Source organism: Rhinolophus sinicus, chromosome 16 (assembly GCF_057876585.1).
Source record: "Rhinolophus sinicus isolate RSI-liver-muscle chromosome 16, RSI-T2T, whole genome shotgun sequence".
NCBI lineage: Eukaryota > Metazoa > Chordata > Mammalia > Chiroptera > Rhinolophidae > Rhinolophus > Rhinolophus sinicus.
Genome location: NC_142516.1, coordinates 60,866,855 through 60,889,358, shown reverse-complemented (window position 1 = coordinate 60,889,358; position 22,504 = coordinate 60,866,855). Strand labels below are relative to the sequence as shown.

The 22,504-nt window shown below is 32.2% G+C and overlaps 1 protein-coding gene across 5 annotated transcripts in view; it reads right to left on the bottom strand.

The window, feature by feature from the left end:
- Window positions 1–22,504, bottom strand: part of CCDC171 (coiled-coil domain containing 171) — a 272,305-nt gene that overhangs the window by 72,163 nt on the left and 177,638 nt on the right. For all 5 annotated transcript variants that reach the window (XM_074330354.2, XM_088792782.1, XM_074330356.2 and 2 more), the window contains 2 exons: window positions 22,056–22,110; window positions 7,951–8,082 (listed from right to left, as the gene is read on the bottom strand). In XM_074330354.2, the coding sequence (XP_074186455.2) occupies window positions 7,951–8,082; window positions 22,056–22,110 (187 nt within the window). The remainder of the gene's footprint in view (window positions 1–7,950; window positions 8,083–22,055; window positions 22,111–22,504) is intronic.

Genomic DNA, 22,504 nt, shown 5'->3' with positions numbered 1-22,504 from the left:
CCTGTGTAATTTGTATCTACAGGGGATTTCATCAGTGGCCAATACTACTTCTTTCTGGTAAAGTTGCATAACCTCTTCAACCTTCTGTCATCCTGACTCGGCTATGATTTTATTTTCTTCCTAATATTCTTCCTTGTAATAAACAAAGGAAGAAATGATAAAAACAAAAGTGGAAAAAGAACTTTATGAATCATACTTAGTTTTTAAAGAATTCCTATCACATTTTACTTAGTGACAGCTCAAATGACTAATACCAGATCATCCCCAGGGGGACTAATTCACGAATATTTTCAGCTGAGTTAAGGAGTAAGGTGTTATGAGATTCCTCAGTATGAGATTCTGTGTAGCAGAAGCTTTATACAGCTGCATTCCCTTGTCCTCATATGTCATCCTGTCATTTTTCAAAAGGCAAAGAGAGACAAAAGTCCCAACAAGAAAAACAAAAATCCTGTTGTTTCAGACTACCTGTTTATTTCAAAACTCCTGTTTATTTCACTGGTCTAAAATAAAACCCATGATGCAAGATGTAACATATCTCATCTACTAAATACTAAAAAAAAAAACCAGAAAAACTTTTTAGAACTCCTAGCTTTAACAGATTCTTCTTAGAAGTCTTAGTTATCATTTAGTACCGAAAACTATGTTTTAAAATAGATATGAAGAAAAATACTTTAACAATAAATCTTTTAAAAATAAATGATGGATACTAAGAAAAGAATGGTAACATGTTTCACCTAGTAAAGTATTTGAAACCAAAAAAAAAGCATAATTTTACATTTTTACTCTCAAGATTATATCCTAAAATTCTGACTAATGCATCCCCCACCTCCCCTCTCCCCCCCACCCGCCACCAAAAAAAAAAAAAAAAAAAAAAAAAAGTGCAAATCAAATAGGCAGAGGAAGGGAAGAAAGGAGGAAGGAGGAAAGGAGAGTGACAAGACTTGTGTGATGGTACCAAACCTACTCTAATGACTGATATGCTAGGAATAGACTCCAGCAAACTCTTCCTGTTCATCAAAAACTAAAATTTTAGAAGAACACACAGGTTGAGAACAAGGCTTAACTCACAATGGCTATAACCAATGTTTAAATGACACTGTTTCATTTTATTAATAATTGTTATCCCAATTTGTAACACATCCTTAAATCTAGTCCTTCTGTACACACTAACATCTTATTGCTCATGACATTTTGTTTCATTTAGCATTGCTTACAGCTCAATTTACCAGGAAATGTTTAAAAAACATAGTATGCTTGAGCATAACCAAATCTTTAGAGGAGAATCCTAAAATTTTAACCAGCAAATAACAAAAATGTTTTTCTGACAATGTTACATCAGAAAATGTCATTTATCTTCCTCGTGTCAACAGAAAAAAATAACATGCTAATTCTTATATTCATCCTTAAGTTAGGCCTTAAACCTGGGACATTTAGATTCCTCATTGGCACAATTTATATCTGTGGAACCATAGACTACAACTGTCAAGCAGCTAGGTGAGACAGAGAATGGCATTTTCCCATCAAAATGCATTTATTCTCAGATGCACTATATGATTTTTCCAGGTAATTGTGTTCCCCTAGCAAACAACTCTTCTCTGGGAAGTACTTTCCAACCTTTGAAGAAGGTAGTATTTCAACATTCTGTTGGATTCCATAACCCAATTCTAAAATCATTTTACATTTTTTAATTTAAAAGATATTTTGACTTGAGAATTTAAAGAAATTGCATAAATTCTCATGGATAACAACTTTAGATAACCCCCAAATCTTTTTGATACCTTATTACTAAAATGATCCCACTTATCGAAAAGGTCAGATTTCCAATAATCTCACACATTCAAAGCACAGTTATGGACCCAGAATAAACGAAAAAGAATATCTGTGAGACAAACAGCTGTCACAAAATATATACTCTTTACTTCACCATCGAGACTCTGAAACTGAACCCTGCCAACTCTGTAAATTAAGGACCCAGTGAAAATGGGCATCTGAAAATCATACACATTTTATATATAAAAAATATATAAATATATAAAATATATTATTTATAAATTTATAAATATCACAAAAATGTTATAAATTTATAAATATATAAATTTATAAATTTATAAATATATAAAATATGTTTATAAATATAAATTTATAAATACATAAAATATATTTTTATTTATATATATAAATATATATTTACATATATATTTACATATATATATATATATATATATAAAGAACCATACTTTTAAAAGGAAACTAAAGAACTAAGAGAAGTCAGTTAGGAGTAAGCTGGAAGAGTCGTTTTCAAGGGCAATCAGGAAATATATATCAAAAACCTTAGCATGTATTTAATATTAGGGCAGAAAATCCACTACCTTATTCTAAAGAAAAAAATAAGAAATCATGCAAAAATTTAAACAAAAGGATACTCATTTTCACCTTCATAATAACCAGAAAAATTAACAACTCAAATATCTATGAATAGAAAACTGATTAAATATATTGTACTAGATGCATGTAGTGGATTATAACTCAACAACAATGAGATAAATATGTTTTACTGACAAGAAAGATATCCATGATATGTTATTAGGTTTTGAAAATGCTTACAAAACAGTATTGCCCAATTATTATCAAAATATATATAGATAACATTATATAAAAATAATATATACATGAGTGTTTGTATTTATGACTAAAAATAACTATAATACCTACAAGAACATATACCTAAACGTTAACACTGGTTATCTCTGAATGACACAACATCAAATGATCTTAATTTTCCTATATGCTTTTAAGAGTCTAATTTCTTTTTGTCATGATCATATACAACCTTTATAACTTTTAAAAGCTAATTTTCAATATTAGCAAAATTTCTATGGAGTATTTAAAGGCAAATAACATTATACATCTGAGTATTTTACACTATTATTACAATGTTACAGTTTATATCTAAAATAATGAACCAGCATAATAAAATTTTAAATTAGGTATATTATATTCTTTTTATTTAAAAAACAGCATTTGACATATTTAGCAAGATTTCCATTCAAAATGGTTCATTTTCATGTTTTAAAAAATAATCAGATATCTGAAAATTAACTTATATGGTTAGGATAGTATGAAGAAGAAATTATCTAAATAATACAATCTTTTAAGTGAAATTGTCTAATATCTCTTTAATTTCTAAATATGCCAGAAAAGGAGAAATGTCTTGTACAGCAATTAGAAGTCTGCTGGATTAAGTAGCATAAAACACAAGTAAAAACTTACCAAGTGTGATTCTTAATATTTTTATTCCCTAACAGAAATTTTTATTCCCTAAAAGATATATTTATTCCCTAATAGAAACATATTTATTTCTTCCTTCTATACACATAAAAAAAATAGTAACAAAATTCCCTTCAAGATGCTCTTTATGATTTAACTTTATAAATGCAACAAAATAGCTGGAAGAAATTTCTATGCCTGGAAAATAAGTATAAATGTAAAAAACTATGGTTTCCCAAAAGTTGGGAGTGTAACACATAACAAAATACCATACCAAGTAAGGACTATGTAATGACATGTTGGGTTAGGGGTGATTAAAGGATTACTGTATTTATGGTGTAGATCCTGCTGTTTAAAATCTTCATAAATAAATGGGTTTACAATGAAGCTTTTCTAATGACGTGTTTATAAACATATATTTATAAAATATACTATATTTCCAGAGGTATAGTTATTACGCACTAAGCCTTTAACACTTCTATGAGATGGTTTGGGGGACTTTTTCTTTTTTAAACAAAATGGGCCTAGAAGTAAAAAACTGATAGCAAGTCTCTCAAGGGCACGTACAACTTAGGCAAAGCAGCTTCCTGAGTCAATTGTCAAGTGTCTGAAATCAAGTATTTATTCCTTCACCCATGCTCACTAAGGGCGTCCTCTGTGCCTGGCACAGTGCTGAGCTGTGGGGATGCAGCAGTGAGCGGGACCAAGTTCCTGGCCTCACGAAGCTTTCACGTGAGCGGGCAGCTAACAAATATTGAGTGTCTCTCTTCTAAGCACTTGAGATGTAGTGAGCCACTTAATTGCCCTCACACTAACACTGAGTTAAATACTTTTATTATCTTTGCTTTAGAGATGAAAACGGCCAAAATACACAATCTAAATTAACCTCTTTTGGACTTCTATTCTCTTCACAATTTCCTCACAAATGAAATTGTATTCTACTGACAGATCCTACCTTTATTCTTTTTCCCCCTCAGCCATCTTAAAATACACACACACACACACACACACACACACACACACACACACACACAGAGTAAGCCATAGTTTACAAAAGGCAGAAAGGCATGATTAAAAACATGAATGGACCAGTTACACGCTAGATACCTGACCTTTAGCAATTTACTTCATCTCAATAAACTTCAGCTTCTTTCTTTGTAAAATGGATAAAAGCAGAGTACCTATTATTCATTAGGTTGTTGCAGGGATTAAATCAGATAGTAGCTGCAAGGTGCTTAGCATAGTAACTGGTACAGAATCAGCACCCAGCAAATGTTAGCTATTGATATTATTCTTTGTTGTTTACTGTTGAGTGGGCATGGTGACACAAACAAACATTTATTGCATGCCTGTTAATATTTGCCAGATATTAAAAGCATGACGTAATGTAATTATTGAAAGAACAAAATTCAAAGTATAAAATAATAACCAATTATTATCTTTATAAAGTATTACAGGCTATTTTTATTATAAAATCCTCTGTATTCACACTATACTGGACTTTTCAGCTAAAGCTAACTTGTCTAATCTAGGCTTTTTCTCCCCCAGTATTCTAGTAGACTGATATGCTATTATTTGGGAAATTAAAAAGTCAGGTATAATTGTTCTAAACTTGCCATAGGAGCTTAGACAAAGCATTTTAGTGTCGACATGGCCTCTTTGGAACATCAAGTAACGCGATAAAGTAAGTAGGGAGGTAAAGTTGATATTGATCAAAATTATTTAAAGCTTTTAAAGAAACAAGTAAGAGTGGAGGAACCAAACGGAAAGCTATAGAGAGAAAGAGTCTAAATAACCACTCCTCAAAATAAAACACACACACTCACCCCTTAAAAGTAATAAAAAGAAGCTACTGTTGCTTACTTCATTGTTAAGGGGCCCATAATGGCCACAAAAATAACACCGCCATGCATTGCCTGCTTTCTTGGTGCTGGACTGTGATCTCTACCTTACATGCATTCCCTCATTCAATCTTACTATGAGTACGAGAAACAGGTAGCACTACGCTTTTTTGCAGATAAGGAAATTGAGGCTAAAGGCTAGCAGATCTCAGAGACTAGTTGAACTGAGTTCTCTCCTGTAGGAAAGCATCAGTCACATGCGCTTCTGGGTCGAGACAAAATGTAATCCACGCATCCTCTCTGCCTGTCAATGAGCATTGGTCTTCCTTCTGTCCAGAATTATGCCTACACTAAAGCTTGCCCCATTGGAAAAGACAGACAGGGAGGTCTAGGAAAACTTCAGTACCTCCTGCTATAAATGACGGTTGTGTAGGTTGGCCAAATGGTTCACACACTACCACAACCGGCACAGTGGTCGTCTCTTCATCATAATCAAAAGATGTGCATTCTTTGAACAGTGCACTTCATCAGCACTAAGCACAAAGCTAAACAAATACTGAATTCTTAAATATGCAGCCACACTTAGCATAAATACACATATTTATACACTGCAAAAAGGTAAAAAGCGTGCCAAATTTTTTTATCTGTGAATCTGTCTACAGTACAGCATAAACTATGACATATATCACACGTAGATGCATAATGAATATTTTTGTAAATGGAAGAAAAACTACACTACAGATTTAAAAGGTTTTACTCTTAGCATTTAACGGAGATGTCGAGATGTTTTCGTGTCAGATTTTATCAGTTAAGGGTTTGCAGTCAAATATACCTAGACTTAAACCAAGGCTTTGGCCCTGTCACTTACTTGCTGTTGATTTTAGGATAGCTGTCTGTTGCAGTGGTTGTTTTCCAATTGTAAAATGGTGCCATGCATTTGACAGGTTTGTTGTGAGAATTAAATGAGATCATGTATTTAACGTGCTAAGCATGATACCTGGTGCACTGTAAGTGCTCACTGAAATGGCAGCTACTATTATTATAATTAAGGTCTTCAGTTAATATAGTGCCTTTCTTCTCAAAGTACTCAAAACATCACCAAGTGTGTGTGTGTGTAAAAAACTATTATGGCCCAAATCATGTACTCTTCTCTGCATGGAATACTAAACCAAAATATATATTACTAAATTACAATGTATATTATAGCATGTCAATGCAAAACTTACCCAAGTGTTTAACTATATGGTAACAGCCATAACTATTTTTACTACAACTTGGAAAAGATAGTTTAAAATATAAGTCTATACATTTTCTTCTTGCTATTCACAGAGGTCAACACCACAAGAGAGGTCATGCTTTGCCCCCCAAAGTGCATTCTCTAGGAATCGGTCTCTTTCCAAATCACCAAAATCTAGAGTGTGGGGGAAGTTTTTATTTCCAAATTATGACAAGTATTAAGCCCTGTGAGATTCTGAATCAAGACAGCCAAGTAAAGGATTATTTTACAACCACTAGAAAAATCTCAAATCATACTGCATTCATGCTTACAATGAATTCATGAATAATGATAATCAAATTTTAAATGTACATCTTGATCTTATACTAAATAATGGTACAGTATTCTCGCCTATAACTGGAAATAAAATATCTTATGCTTATTTTACAATTACACATATTTTAGATATATGAAAGAAACTAGTATTTATTTTTTTCTTTGAAGAGCATTAATTTGAGTATTAACAACAAATTAAATTAGGGTGTAAAATATGTAGAAAAAAATTAACATAGCCCCACTTGGACGGACATTAATTTTGTACAAAATTAAAATTGCACAGGGTCATAAACTTAAGAATGAAAAACTTTATTTGAACCCTCAAATGTGAAATAGACTGAGTTTTAAGAGATATTTCTCTTTTAAATACACTGAAAAATCTAGGCTGCTATTGAACAAGGATAACCTCTTTTGAAAAATCAGGTTCCCTATAGTTTAGATAATATTTATAGATTTTTCTAAAAAAGGCACTGGGCATTGACAGGAGAATAAAGCAAATACTGAGTTATGTTTTGTCCATTTAAAAAAAAAATTTTAACCTTAAGGAAAAACATGATCACAACACAATAGTAACCAAGAATAGAAAGATACCTGCAGCGTCTGAAAATGATTGTGTTTTTGAAAATAATTTTTTCATTAAGTTTATTTTTAAATTATTTGAGATTTGATGATGTGGTGCTCTGAGTTTTATAAATGAAATAACCCAGTTTGCATATATTACAATGTTCATTAAAACTAAACATTAAAGGGCAAAATACTCTATATTGCGAAGTACAGTTTGGTTCTAGATTGGCTGAAATTAAATAAATTATCAGGTAAAAAAGTTGGATATACTTTGGAATTAACACTGAAAATTTTCAAATATCTCTCCTGATAATTTTATCTAAACTGATTTATTTTAAAACAGTAAGAGCTATAAATTGAGAATAGCTTAAAGAGATAACAGCCTAGCATCCTATTGTCCTCTGCTGATAAAGTATTATTTTAATATTATACTTAGCTATAACAGACATATTTTTTCCTTGGTAAAAAAAAAATATATATATAATATATATATATATGTATATATAATATACACTTTTCTGGATTATTCAACAGACTGGACTGAGGCTTTAAAGAAAAAAACAATTATTTGTGAAATATAGTATTACATGATAGAAGAAAATAAAGAAAAATTATTTGCATCTCCTTTATGCTATTCACAATACTTTGAAGCTTTCATTTTTTCCAGTTAGTGCAATTTATTTTTCTACACATCTCGATTGCAAACAATGTTATTTAGACTCTAACCTGGCACGCCACAACCTCTGGCCCGCCCTTGAGCCCCTCCATTGCAAAGGTCTCCAGGTGCAGTTTGGGTAGCTGCAGGGTGAAGTCATTCCTACTTGCTGCAGTCCGTGACAGCGAGATCTGATCTCTGACCTAAAGGGAAAAAAACAGCATCAATGGTAATTCCCCTTCAGACACATTAACTGGGATGAACTGGGTCCCCTTGAGCCCACTGAGTGGACTTGCATTGATCGCTGGACCTGAAATCCATGAATAAATTTAGGACTAATTGATTTTTCGTTGCAAATAAATCTCTAATTCAGAGTGCTGGGGGAGAATGTTAAGAAGAAAAAGCATCCTCCTGCTTGAAATGAGGGAGGGAAGAAGAGTCACTGGAGCTCTTCTGATCAAGAGGTTTTGAATTATTTTTCACTGTTCCACCCTAGAAAAGAAAAGGGAAAGAAGGAAAAAACATCCACAAAATTAATAACAGCAATCTCTTAATTATTATAACTTTCTTAATAATATGTTTAATTGAATTGGTAATAACCGATATATGTATTTGACAAGACAATTATTAGGTCTTTAACTTTGAAAAATAACTTCAATAATATGTACCCTGAAATAAAACCAAATATACTCAACACACAAGAATACTTAAAAATATACTAATAAGAGGTTTGTTTGCCCTTTTTACTCTTATTAAACTTGAGTCTTATCAAATAAATACATATAAAACAACTTGGTCATGCAACTTCTAAATAAGATAACGAATACAATCAGTAGTATTCATACTATAGTTAAGTATTCAGATGGGTAACAATACAAACATTTCACACATACAGGAGAAATACTTCTCTAGCCAGTATAGGAATCATATGCAGTTGATATTACACTGCCACCTTCTGGACAAATGAGAAAATACTTTCTATATACTACTAGATACAAGAAAACATTCAGAAACAGATATTTTCATTTTTAATTTCCAAACTTAGTAAAAGCTCTAGGAATTCTAGTTTACTTTGCTTTTAAGATCAGTAAGCTCTCATTTTAATCGTATAGTTTAATGATAGGAGTTTTCATATGTAGGCATGTTTTCTAACTTTCCCATGCCTGAATTGGTTTTAAAAATTTATCTCTTTGCTACCATATATTTGATAAATATTATATAACTTGTTTAAGGACACAGGATAGAAAGAGTTTTTTAATGAGTTTTATGACCTTTTTATCAAAGGTCAAAATGGAGAGAACTATAAAAATAACATTAATTGCTCAAAGAAATGTATTTATATCTCTACTTTAACCTGAGCAACTCAAATGTAACTTGGCAATAATATATGATAGAAAACCTGTCCTTGATTTTTCTATTCTCCATGGGCAGCTTGTAAACAGTTTCAATTATTTCTTACTTCATGAATGAACTATCATACTATATAGGATTTCCTTAAACCAGCAAATACACACAAACATATGATGACATCTTTCATTGTTCATACTTATCTATGGGTATAAAAATCCTTATACTCCCAAGATGATCCGAAAATTTCTGTCAGTAAATGAATGGCAAAGTTTATGCTGTAAAATATGCACAGTAATGCAATTTTTATAATAGTGTGAGTATACTATATGCACAATGGAGTTCCAATTCAGAATCATATTTATCTGTAACAAACATTCTCCAGTCTTCAGTCAGTATGAATGAGACTGCTATTAAACTTACTTAACGAAACAGAATACATCATATTTTAAAAACATATTTGCTTTAGGTTTTATATTTTATATGTCTGGATACCTTATCTGCTTTTTTTTTTGTCACCAATGTGAATTCAGATAAAAGAAAACATTAATGTGGATTAAGGCACTGAGAATTTATCAACATCAAACCACTGGTGTTTTGCCTTCTACCCTTCTGAACCATAGTCAATAGATCTAAATATTTTACTGCACCCTGGCCAATTCATTGTTTGATGTTTAAAAACTCACCCAGAATCAAAGAAAATTTATTAAATTTGAGCCCCCAAATGAGACACTATTAGCTTTGAAAGTCAAGTTTAACTGCGATATTGATGATTCTCTTTTTTCTGTGACAAAATTCACTGGGGAAATCCTAGATGTCAAAGTACAAAAGCAGATTGCTAATACGGGCAAAGGGGGTTGGGGGAACTATAAGCAATAGAGGTATAATCCACACACAGTTCCAGCACTGGAGGTCCTTTAACCCGATTAATATCAGGTACTAACTTCATGTGTGAAGCCTGACATACAGCAACAGTAAGCCACATTTTGTATTCTCTAAATAAACTGTCTGAACAAAATTAACCTGGGGCATTTGACATTTAAAACTGTGATTTATTGTGAAATTAATATTGTTACTACAACATTATTTAATTTGGCAAATTAAATAATTCTTTATTTTAGATAGAAACTCAAAACACTGCAGGTGTTTTGCTAAACCTAATGATGAACATCAGAATTACAATATTATTTGAATAGTATACATATGATATAATACTTTTATCTAATTATAAATTATCTCTTGAATGTTGACAATGCCAGTGGCCCATAATATACTCATATAACAGGTGTAATATCACAAATATTTCTACAAAATTTAAGAATTCTTTTCCACTTTTAAATTAAAGCAAAACTCTGAGAGTAGGCATCTAAAACATTCTCCAAATACTTCTAAAAAAGGGGTTTAAGTCTTGAAAAGGGATTGGCTAGGAATTCTTTTATTTTAATGGGTAAAGGAAGTGAAAAGCATCATGTTGAGAGAATACAAAACAGTAACACCAGGATAACTAAAAATATAACAGTACAGCAAAGGAGCAGGAAGGAAAATTACAAGAAACAGGAAAAAAATAAAAGGTGAAAGGGAGAGACTGTTCAGAAAGAATGCAGCAGGCAAGTTTGAATGTCAGGTTTGAATATGAACAAGGATAAAAAGGGAAGAGATTCAACACAGAACATTAGAAGGACTCTCCCCTTATTGCATAAAATTCTTTCATGAAAAAAAAAATAAATAACAGGCAGGCTAACAAACAAAGTAACTAAAATCAGAAAAGAGACAAGTGGGATTTCTTTAGGAAATACCCATTACATACAAAATGATTCCTTTCAAAAATGAGAATCTAAAGTAAGTTATTTTACTGTCAAAAGTTTTGAAGACTAGTAACAATATTAGAATAGCAAAATTATTTTTTCCCTGAAAGGAAAAGTAGGTTCACCTTTTCAAATACAGATTTTAACGTGTATTAGGGTTAAAACAACAATTGTCACCTGTCTACAGACTACATTATAATTTCAAATTGATTTTAAATTATAATTTCAAAAGACAGTCTTTAATTCTGTTTACAACACATCATTATTCATCCTACAATTAAGCTACTATAGCCTTTTCACTCTGATTTATTTACAGATGCAAGCAATAATAAATATATATATACACAATGTTTTTCTACTTCAAAATAGCTAATAGCTCTTTTTTAACATAACGAATTTTTTCATAGAATTTCATGATATAAATCTCAATTGTCAATTGTATATGCTTTTATAATATTGGATAAAAGTTAGACAATTTCATAATATTTTGACAAAGAATAAAGAAAAACATACCTACATTACTCCATTCTAAAATTTTGACTTTTAGAAAGAGTAGTTTACTTTCTCCTTTTCTTATTGCATTCAGAAAGCAGATATTTCTAATAGATATACTATAAGAAACGAGATACACAGAGAAAAATAAATGAAACTTTCTAAGAAGTCAAAACATTGTTACCAAATATGTATTTATTTTATTACAGCAATCTAGTTGCAGAATTAAGTGATTTATAAGATCCGTGTTGTACTACTCCTATTCCTCTGATTAGCCTTTTCTTACAAGACACCGATCTGTTTTCTAATTTTCTGTACTCCAACCATAACACCAAAAAAGCTATTTCTGCTAGATATATCAACTATGAAGTTAAATTAGTCATTTTTAGAAAAACTGCTCAACTCTCAAAATGTGAAGCTGCATCTTTTATCATACACAGCTATAAAGCTCTCTGGACTCAATGTTCCCACTTAAAAAAAAAAAAAAACTCATGAAATATAGTACTATCTATGTTTTTACCAATACCATACCAAAAAGTAGTAAGTAGTAGTAGATCAAAACTCAGATGCACTTAAGAACACATGTAAGAAAATGTATACAATGCCTGAGCCTTGAATGCCAAGGAAAAGCAACTGATATTAGGACTTTACATAACACTCTTAATCTGCCTGAAATTATATTTTCTCCAATCTATTATTGCTTCCAATGTTTCAAAACAAACATTCTTACCAGAGATATTCCTGTCAAACACAGACCTCTATAATATTTTCTGTAACCTCCATTCGTATCACTCTGTGCTACTGTTTTACTTTGCTTCCATTCCCTGCCTTCCTTGTCCCTCTCCCTCCTCTGTACTTCCTTCCACATCCCTTCTCTCTTTATTCTAATTTTTCACCCTACACACTAAGGCACCCTACAGTCTATTTTTCAATCTAAGCACTAGAAAGCAGTGTGCAGTTGACTCACTGCAGCCTGAGAACCAAATCCAGGCCACATTCTGTTATTATAAATAAAGTTTTATTGGAACACAGCCAAACCCATTCATTTACATATGTCTTTGGTTGTTTTCCTGCTATAACGACAGAGTTTAGTATTTGAGACGGAGAACATATGATCCACAAAGCCTAAAATATTTACTGTCTGGCCCTTTACATAAAACATTGGCCATGCCTGCCTTAGAAATACAGAAGAAAAGACAATATTTTTCACCATCTATAAAGTTTCTTAAAACGACCACATCTCACAGAGAATGTATGAACAATTTCTGGAGAGTCGACCTTATATCACTAACATAGGGTGCCATCTCAGACATTTCCTGGCTCCTTTTTTCTACTGTTTCGTGAAATAAGTGTGCTATATTCTGATGTATTTTAAAGTTTACATAGTTTAATACATAACTTGATTGGGTCTAACTTTCCTAGCACAGCTATTGATCATCCACTCCAATACACAATCAACAGAAAATTTGGTTGAACAAGTAGAATAGGCATACTGGAGAGCCTTTTGTAAACAGAAAGAGAAGTGAATCGGCCAGTTAAATATACTCTGTAATAACACTAGCTGCAAGAAAAATGCTATGCATACATACGTTCTTCGTAAGTATGCAATCAAATAAGAATGTGCTTCCAAACTCAGAAATTCTACAAGGCAGTAGAAAGAGAATAACAAAGAAGATATTTAGACAGTTCCAAGACTGTGGTGTGTGCCTAGCGATGGAAGTAGGGATTAAAACATGTCAGCACAATGGAAATGATAATCACGAATTGGATACTCACAGTTATGTCTGAACGGATGTTTCTCTTTCTTTTGCCTTTTCCTTAACTATTTAATTAATGAAATATACAGAGTACAGTACTATCTCTATTAGTAATAATACCATTAGTACTTCCAAAAGTACTTCATACTTTTCAAAGTGCTCTCCACACTACCTCACTTCATTCTGACATCAACCTTGTAAAACAGAATTGTCATCCCTAATATGAGGATACTGAATCCAGCACTCTTAACACGAAAGAATAATGCCTCTTAATATCTATTCTGAACAGTTAATAGTTGAGGAAACTGTTTAAGATTTAGTACTTCTTCCATTTCCCTACCTAAAAAAAAACACTAATTTTTTCCCTTATTTTTGTCCCTTGTCAGACAATCTTAGCAAAAGTGCGTAAGTTTCATAAAAGTAGTTTTGTGATAAGCAATAGAGATTATTATTTAAACATCCTTACTCCCCTCAGCAGTTTCACTGGACCTGTGGACATTTATATTTTCTCTCCCCTCTGCTCTCCCCCAGACGCACACACAATTGTGACCCTGAGACACAGGGTACCTGCGCCGCAATCATCCTTATACAATGGTCCCAATCTCACATGGAAGATCCCCAAACTATGATGTCCCAAGATATATACAACAGTTCCTGCTGTGCTCCACACCTGTGGGAAGGAGACCTTGGCATTCTCTCAGCAGAAGCAGGCGCTCATCCATTGGTGCTGCAGTAAGCAGACACTGACTTTGAAAAGAAGGAAGTGAGAAGCTAGCCTTCTTTTACTAACAGGTTATTTAACTTGACCTACAACTCTGGAGCACAGCCAGAATTCTCCAGTGACTGCCAGCTGTTGTCACCAGGAAAGAGGGTAAAATCCACCACCACAACCACCCCACACGTTATACTTACATCCCAATTACAGAACTAAAAAACTGATCCCTTGAATCAAATTATCAAGCTGGCTACATCCCAATTAAGGATCTGAAAAACTGAACCCTCAAATCAAATTATGAAGCTGGAAAACAGGGTGATTTAATCATGTATATATTATAAAGCACTAGACAGCGTGATAACCCTGTAGTGCAGATTATATACCATGGCATGTACCCCACAAATAGACTGTCGTGACCTTGAGCTATTTCAAAAACACAAAGCCCATACTTGAGAATGGAGAAATGGGTTTATGAATTGGTAAAGTCCTCCACACAGAGATATTTTCTTTCCTAGGGTAAATTATTTCAAAAGAGAAAGATGCACATTGAAAATAGTTATTTAGATGTGTTTAAGCTTAAAACTGTTAAGCACACTATATGACATTCTCTAGTGTCTTATCTTTAGTTTGTCAAGGTTTTTAAATCCCGCTTGAGCTGGAGTACCATTTTTAGCTTGGCTAGGTCAGAATGACACTAAATGATATGAATAATGACACACAAGACAGCTATATGGACAGAGTTGTCATCAGCAAGCCAGCTGTGCTAACACCTGTATGGTCCTGCACAGCTGATCTTCAGAACCAGGATCAAAAAACTAAGCATGGAAAGGAGTTCAAAGATCATTAGTAACATTTAGAGAGTCAGTAATGAGTCACTAAAAATTGGGTTTTAGCGGCATGAGATCATGTTTCAACTTTTAAAATACTGTCCGTTTCATAAATTGAAACAAAATATTCCATGGTCTTTGTATTCCTTCTAAGTGCAGTAAATACTAAAAATCAAAGATAACTATAATATCAAGTATTCCAGCTAACCATTTTTAAGGCTATAAAGTCACATTTAAAGATTTGGCTACGCAGAGTATTCACCTGTCAGATCCTGTTTGACTGTGTTGTATCCCACAATCCACTCTGATAACAGAAGTAATCATCTTTCTTTTTCTCATAGTCATCAAACTAGCTGTTACCCGTATAATCATTGTTACCATCCTCTTTCCTCAAGTCATTGTTAAAATTGAATTCAGGCTTTCTCCTCTAACTCTTGATTATGCAAAGTAAATATACATGATATTTTTAGCAATCAAACAAAGCAAGTTATAATATCAGCAAGACTTACTCTGGAATCTAGAGATAGCTTTAGTTATGTTTAGAGACGGGGTGATGGTGAAAGCTTGACTCATTTAACAAACATTCGTTAAGTGCCTACTGGGTACCAGGCATTGTGATATAGATGCTGAGGATATAAAAATTAAGGAGAGAGAATTCCATCCCTCAAGGACTTCAAACTCTAGTGACATAATTAATCTCTCAAAATGCATTTCCTAGCTTCCCATTTATCTATAATGTCTTGTTTCTCTTGTCAATTGTTATATGGCCTTCTTTCTTTGCCAGAAAGTGTTATGTTAATTAATCTCAAACCTTCATCTGACTTTTTCCCTGTGGTTCAGACTTACATATCCTGCTGATCACTCCACATCACCTGAAACTCAGTATTTCCAAAACAAAACTCATCACTGTCTCCCTTGTTCTCCCAACTGAAAAAACAAACTAACTAACTAACCTGCTCCTTTTTTTTTTTTTTTTGTACTCCTAACATCAGCTAATCACACTGCCCATCCTGGAAATCATCCTCCGCTGCCCTGCTCATCCCCATTTGCTATTTTACTAAATAAGTTTCATATCCTTTCCACAACTTCATCTACCATTACTATCTGGTTCACACCTTCACCAGCCCTCATCTAGCCTACAGAGTCATGGCTCTTAAAACCCCTTTCATCACTCACTACATGCAGTTTGCAAATCTTCCCTACACAGTCCAAATTCAATAAGGAAATCTGACCACATCACTCCCTAGCTTAAACCATAGTTTACTCCCCACTGCCTCCAGGATAAAGATCCAAGGTTCTTAGAACGGCAAAAAAGTTATTCCGTGACCTGGCTTCCACCTACCTCATCCAGCCCCATCTCTCGTACTCTACTTGCATTTAATACTTAGCTGAAGCTACCTGGCTAGTCATGCTTCCACACACTTGCACATGTGACTCTCTCTGCTAGAATGCTTTTCCCATCTGTCCTCTCACTTCAAAGCCCCTTCCAGCCATTAATATTCTTCTGAGAAAACTCCCGCCCACCCCTTGGTTTTCTAAGTATGCCTCATAAATGAATAACTCTATCTACCTGCATTTATTGGTGCACATTTACCATGGTATAGTGGAATTACCTGTGTCTCTACCTTGAGGGAAGAAGACTAGGAGATCTCTCTATCTATATCTCTATATACCTATATGCCTATGTATAGATATAGGCATATATAGGTTATTCCATGATATATAGGTATATAGATAGATATAGATATGGATATGGATATGGATATGGATATAGATATAGATACAGATATCCCCAGAGGTGGGTATGGTTCCTGGCACATAACACACACTCAAAAGGATTTTGTAGGCTCAACTATTTATAGTAAGTAATGTGTTTTATGATGGGTTAGAAGTTTTAAGTAACTTTACTGTAGAAGCAAATCTAAAAGGGCTTCAGCAAAACTCCTGGAACTCCCTAGTTGTTGTTCCAGTGTCATTTCAGCCTGATAAATTTAGAGAATTTATATATGCAGGGTCTTCTAGATAGCCTTTTGAAGTTTCTGGATTGTGATTTCCTGTTTTATCTTTTAAACAACTTATTGAAAAGGTATTTAACACCTCTCAGTAAATGTTCAGAGGTAACTTTAAACCTCATAGTGCACTATGATAATACATAGGTAACACTTCAGTTAATTCTTCTAAACTTGCAGGACTCAAGCAATCTCTAAAAGCTCCAAGAATCCTGCCATTCTGCTAATTCAACAATAATGGGGGGAAAAATCACTATCAAAAAGGTTCAGATTCTTCTCTACATTCAAATTTTACTCAATTCTACTATTACCCCCAGCCATAGTAAACAAAGACAGCTCTCTGCTAAGAACATGGTTAATACCCAATAAATATTTAATTAACCTAATTTTCCCATGCCTAACCCTAAATAATCTAGACATTGTCCTATCCATCCAGTCATTACACTACCCAGAAAATTATTTCGATGTAATTATTGTATTTTCACTTTTTTTCCAACATAATAGAAATACTTAAGCATGTTTGGAGAGGTTCTTAACTTTTTAAAAATTTTCAATTCCTGAGCATCTATATTATCAGTAATATTAGAAGCTTACCATTGGTAAAGTTATTAGGAAAATAAAAGTATATAATGTGATGTTAACAAAAATGTGAAGTAAGAAACTCCAAAAGCCAGTCCCTCCACAAAATAAACTGGCAAAATTTGTCAAAAGTCAACTTTTTCAGAACTCTGGAAACTCACTGAAATTTTACAGAAAGCAGCCACAAGCTTATTCAAGAAAAAGAAAAAAACATCTGAACCTTGGTATTTAAAAAAATCTCTGTTGAAACAGTAACTGACCACTAAATTACTAGGACAGAGATTACAATGGCCACACATGACAAAGAATACAAATTTTATAAAATAGTTCAGAAAAGTCCCTAAATAAACAAGCACTACTAGAGTAAGCAGCACCAACAAACACTAGGGATGGGGGAGAATCTGACTTCCAGAGTTGCCACATTGTAATATTCAGGATATCCATTATTCAACAAAAAATTATGAAGTATGCAAAGAAATAAAGCATGGTCCATACACAAGAAAAATAGAAATTAATAAGAACTGTCCCTAAGGAAGTCTAGACATTGGATTTACCACAGAATGGCTTTAAATCACTTATTTTAAATATTCTTAAATAGTTAAAGGAAACCATGTACAAAGAACCAAAGGAAACCATGACAATGATGTCTTCCAAAAGAGAAACTCTAAGTAAAGAGATAGAAAGTATAAAAAGGAAGCAAATAGAAATTTTGGAGTTGATACATTCAAAATGAATAGAAAAAAAAACACCACTGTGAACCAAGAATTCTGTATCCAACAAAAATAGTCTTCAAAAATGAAGAAGAAATTAAACAATAGCTGAGTGTGCTCATTACTCTTCGACCTGCCTTAGAAGAAATGTTAAAGGGAGTGCTTCAGCCTGAAATAAAAGGCACTACAAGGTAATTCAAAGCCAAATGAAGAAATAAAGAACACTAGCAAAGGTAATTGCACAGGTAAATACAAAACTCAGTATTAATATATTCGGTGTTTGTAACTCCTCTTTTTTCCATATATGATTTAAAAGACAATCATATAAAACATTAATTATAAACTGTGTTGATGGGTACACAATGTATAAAGATGTAATTTGTGATAACAACAACATAAATGGGGGAAAGAGCTATACAGGAGCAAAATTTTTGTATACTATTGAAACTAAGAGGGTATTAATTTGAACTAGATTATTGTGAATTAAGATGTTAATTGCAATCCTCAAGGCAACCACTAAGAAAATAGCTAAAAACATATAGTAAAACAAAGGAGAAGAACATCAAATGTTATACTAGAAAAGTTCTATTTAACACACAAAAAAAGGAGGAGACTAATACAGGAATTGAGGAACAATATAGATATAATACATATAGAAAAAAATAGCAAAAGTCCTTCCTTATCACTAATTACATTAAATGTAAATTAATTAAATTCTCCAATTAAAAGTTGGAGATTGGCAGAATGGATTTAAAAAACATGATTCTGTATTCTGTCTTTAAGAGACTTATCTAAGATACAAAGACACAGATAGATTGAAAGAAAAGGGACAGAAAAAGATATTTTATGCAAACAATAACCAAGAGAGCTAAAGTGGCTATACTAATATCACACAAATTAAACTTCAGACAAAAATTTTTACAAGAGACAAAAAAAGACATACAATGATAAAAGGGTCAATCTACCATGAAGATATAACGTGTTCCAGAGGTATGTGCAACTAACAACAGAATCCCAAAATACATGAAGCAAAAACTGACAAAATTGAAGTAAGAAATAGTTGAACAATAATAGTTGGAGAATTCAAACTCAATTCATTAATGGATAAAACAACCACACAAAAGATAACCAAGGAACTAGAGGACTTGAACAATACTGTAAACCAATAGGACATAACAGATATATATAGAATACTCTACCCAACAACAGCAGAATACACATTCTTTTTAAATGTGCAATAACATTCATTAAGACAGACTATATTTTGGACCATACCAAAAATTCAATAAATTTAAAAGAACTGAAATTAAAAAAAAGTATCTATTCAAACCATACAGAATTATATTATAACTCGACAGTAAAAAGATATGTGGAAAATACCCAAATGTTTTGGAAATTAAACAACACAATCTTAAATAATGAATCAATCAAAAAAGAAAACACAGAGGAATTTTAAAATATTTTGAGATAGATGAAAACAAAAACACAACATAGCAAAACTTATGGAATGCAATAAAAACAATGTTCAGATATAAACTTATGGTTGTAAATGCCTACATTAAAAAACAGAAAAAGAAAGATCTCAAACCAATAACCTAACCTTCCATCTTAGGAAAGTAGAAAAAGCAAAGCAAATTAAACCCAAAGAAAACAGAGCAAGGGAATAATAAAGATTGGAGCAGAAACAAATAAAATAGAGAATATAAAACTAATAGAGCAAATCAAGAAAACCAAATTCTTTCCTTGAAAAGATCAACAAAATTGACAAAACTCAACTAGATGTACCAAGAATTAGGACTAAAAGTGGTGACATACACTCACCTTACAAAAATGAAAATAATTCTAAGAAAGTGAACAATTGTATGTCAACAAATTAGATAACCTAGATGAAACAAATTCTTAGAAAAACACAAACTACCAAAACTGACTCAAAGAGAAAATCTGAATAGATCAACTTTGCTAAAGAGTTTGGATGTAACCACAACCATTTATTTTCACTGTACTGTGAAAGAGCCTGGACCCTCCTTCTATACTACTCTTAGTTTCTTCAAGACAGGGAAATGCCACTGAACAGTCCAAGGTGGCCAGAAAAATAAACCTGTGAATTCTGGCATGTCTTCATGCCAACCTTCTTTACCACCAACCTGAGTGCTTCAGAGGAACTCTCTAGCCAGCCACTTCCTTATAATCCATTCGTTCTCACCCAAACTTTGTAGAAAATCAGAACTAGCCCAATAATCAATTAACCCTTCCTAAATTTTCACTTCAAGTTTAAAAGAAATTAGTAATTTAACAACCACTATATAAATAGAAATTTCCAAAAACATAAATCAAAATAATTAACTATTAAATTTGAGGGGGAAAAAAGCCATAAAGCAAAAGTACATCTACAGGACTGTAGCCTAATTCTGCAGATCTCTTTCTTTCCATATGACACAAAAATGAAAACATGCAGTGCAACTGAAGAAATGTATGATTATAATTGTCCTGTTGCAATCAGTCTTTATTATATTTAAAATATATATATTTTGCCATTCTCATAAGGAAAGGATAAAGTAATGTTTAGATTTCATATTGATGATGGTTTTTCTCTGATGTCAATCAATATCCATTGCCCAAGACAATTGCTATTCAACACTGCTTTTTTCCTCTAGCTGGAAAGATGAACAAACACTTGGATTTTAAAGGCAACGTTAACTGTATAAAAAGGTATGCCATATATATGACATAAGTGGTTTTTCCTATCTAAAGCACAAAAAATATCTATCCAAAGAGATCTCTTTTCCTACAAATCTAAATTTCAGGTTTCTTGCATACATGAGTTTGATATGCCTATATTTAAACTATACTGATTGACTAAACTTTTTTAAATTGGGAGGGGAAGAAATCATATTTCAAACAAATATTACTTAAAAATAGCACTCAAAATATTAGATTTTTTTTCAAAATGCTTTTGGTGATATGAAATAATGCGAGTCACTTTTTAAACTGTCTAAAAGAATAGAATACAGAGACCTAGTGTTTCCAAAATGTTATAATGTATTAAATATTAGTTGCTAGTGTTTATTAAATATCTCCTTAAAAGGGTTAGTTTTAAGTGATTTACAAACTATATTATATAATAAATTGATTCACAAAATTATTCTAAATATGATTCATCATAAATTCCATGTCTTACGAGTATCTGGTATTTATACTTTCAACAAATTGTCAATTAGACAATAACAGAAACATATAAATAACATTTCTCTATTTTTAAATAATGAAATAGTGAACACACCTTTAAACCTATATTGCTAACAAAATATACAGTTAGTTAATACATTAAGTTTTTAGTAATATCCTAAAATCCTGATAATGCTACTCATCACTACAAATTAAAAGTCAATTTACCATACAGAAGTAATCAAGTCTGAGAATATAACATTATTAAATTTCTACTTTAAAAATATAATTTTTCAAGTTGTAACGCAAATTACAACTTGAAAAACATGACTGCCTAGTTAAGGAAGTGAGTACTGCCAAATACAATCCATTACTCCCCTCTCTATATATAAACATATATAGGGTAGTAGGTTTAAGAGTGGTAAGAGGTTAGACAGTGTGGTCAAACATTTTATCATTATGCGATATATAAGAATCTTAATGACCTCTGGTTCATTCAGCAAAGACCACAAATAATTCAAGTGCAATTACATCAGTTTAGGGAAACCACGATTTTCATAGTTTTATCAAGTACCTAAAGCGAATTCTGAAAAAAATTATGCAACATAGCAGTGTAAAAAATAAATTTTTCAGTCATTTGAAAGGATCTTTTCATTAATTTATTTTTTAAGGACAAAATGAGTTCAAGTGCTTTGCGCTCAATAAAAATAATGAAAAGGAGAATGGTATCATAACACAAGTTGAGCAATATGTAAGACAAATTACAGTACCTTATGAAGCATATTTTCTATTGTTCTCATATGATTAGCAACACACTCTTTGTCTCTAGAAAGAAAAAAATATTAAGTGTTAGTAAAACCCAAGCCTTACTTCAACTGTTATACATTTTAGTATAAGTCATTATTAATGAAAAATAAGGATTAGTTATCATTACACGCCTTCTAAAAGTATAAAACCTAACTATATTCACTGGTATATTTCCACCTTTACCTCTTAACTTCAGTTATATTGCCTGCCATAGATTAGAAGAGGAAAACATCTTAAGGACATCTTCAAAGTCAAAAAAGAGTGAAAAAAAAGAAAGAAAAACAAAATCTGGGTTATACTATTGATTTTCAATGTGCTGAAAAGTCTAAACTTTTATTCTTTTGGTTTCTAATGAAAAATAATTTTAAAATCTTCGTGGTGGGGACATATTATAAATGGCCACACTTGGCAA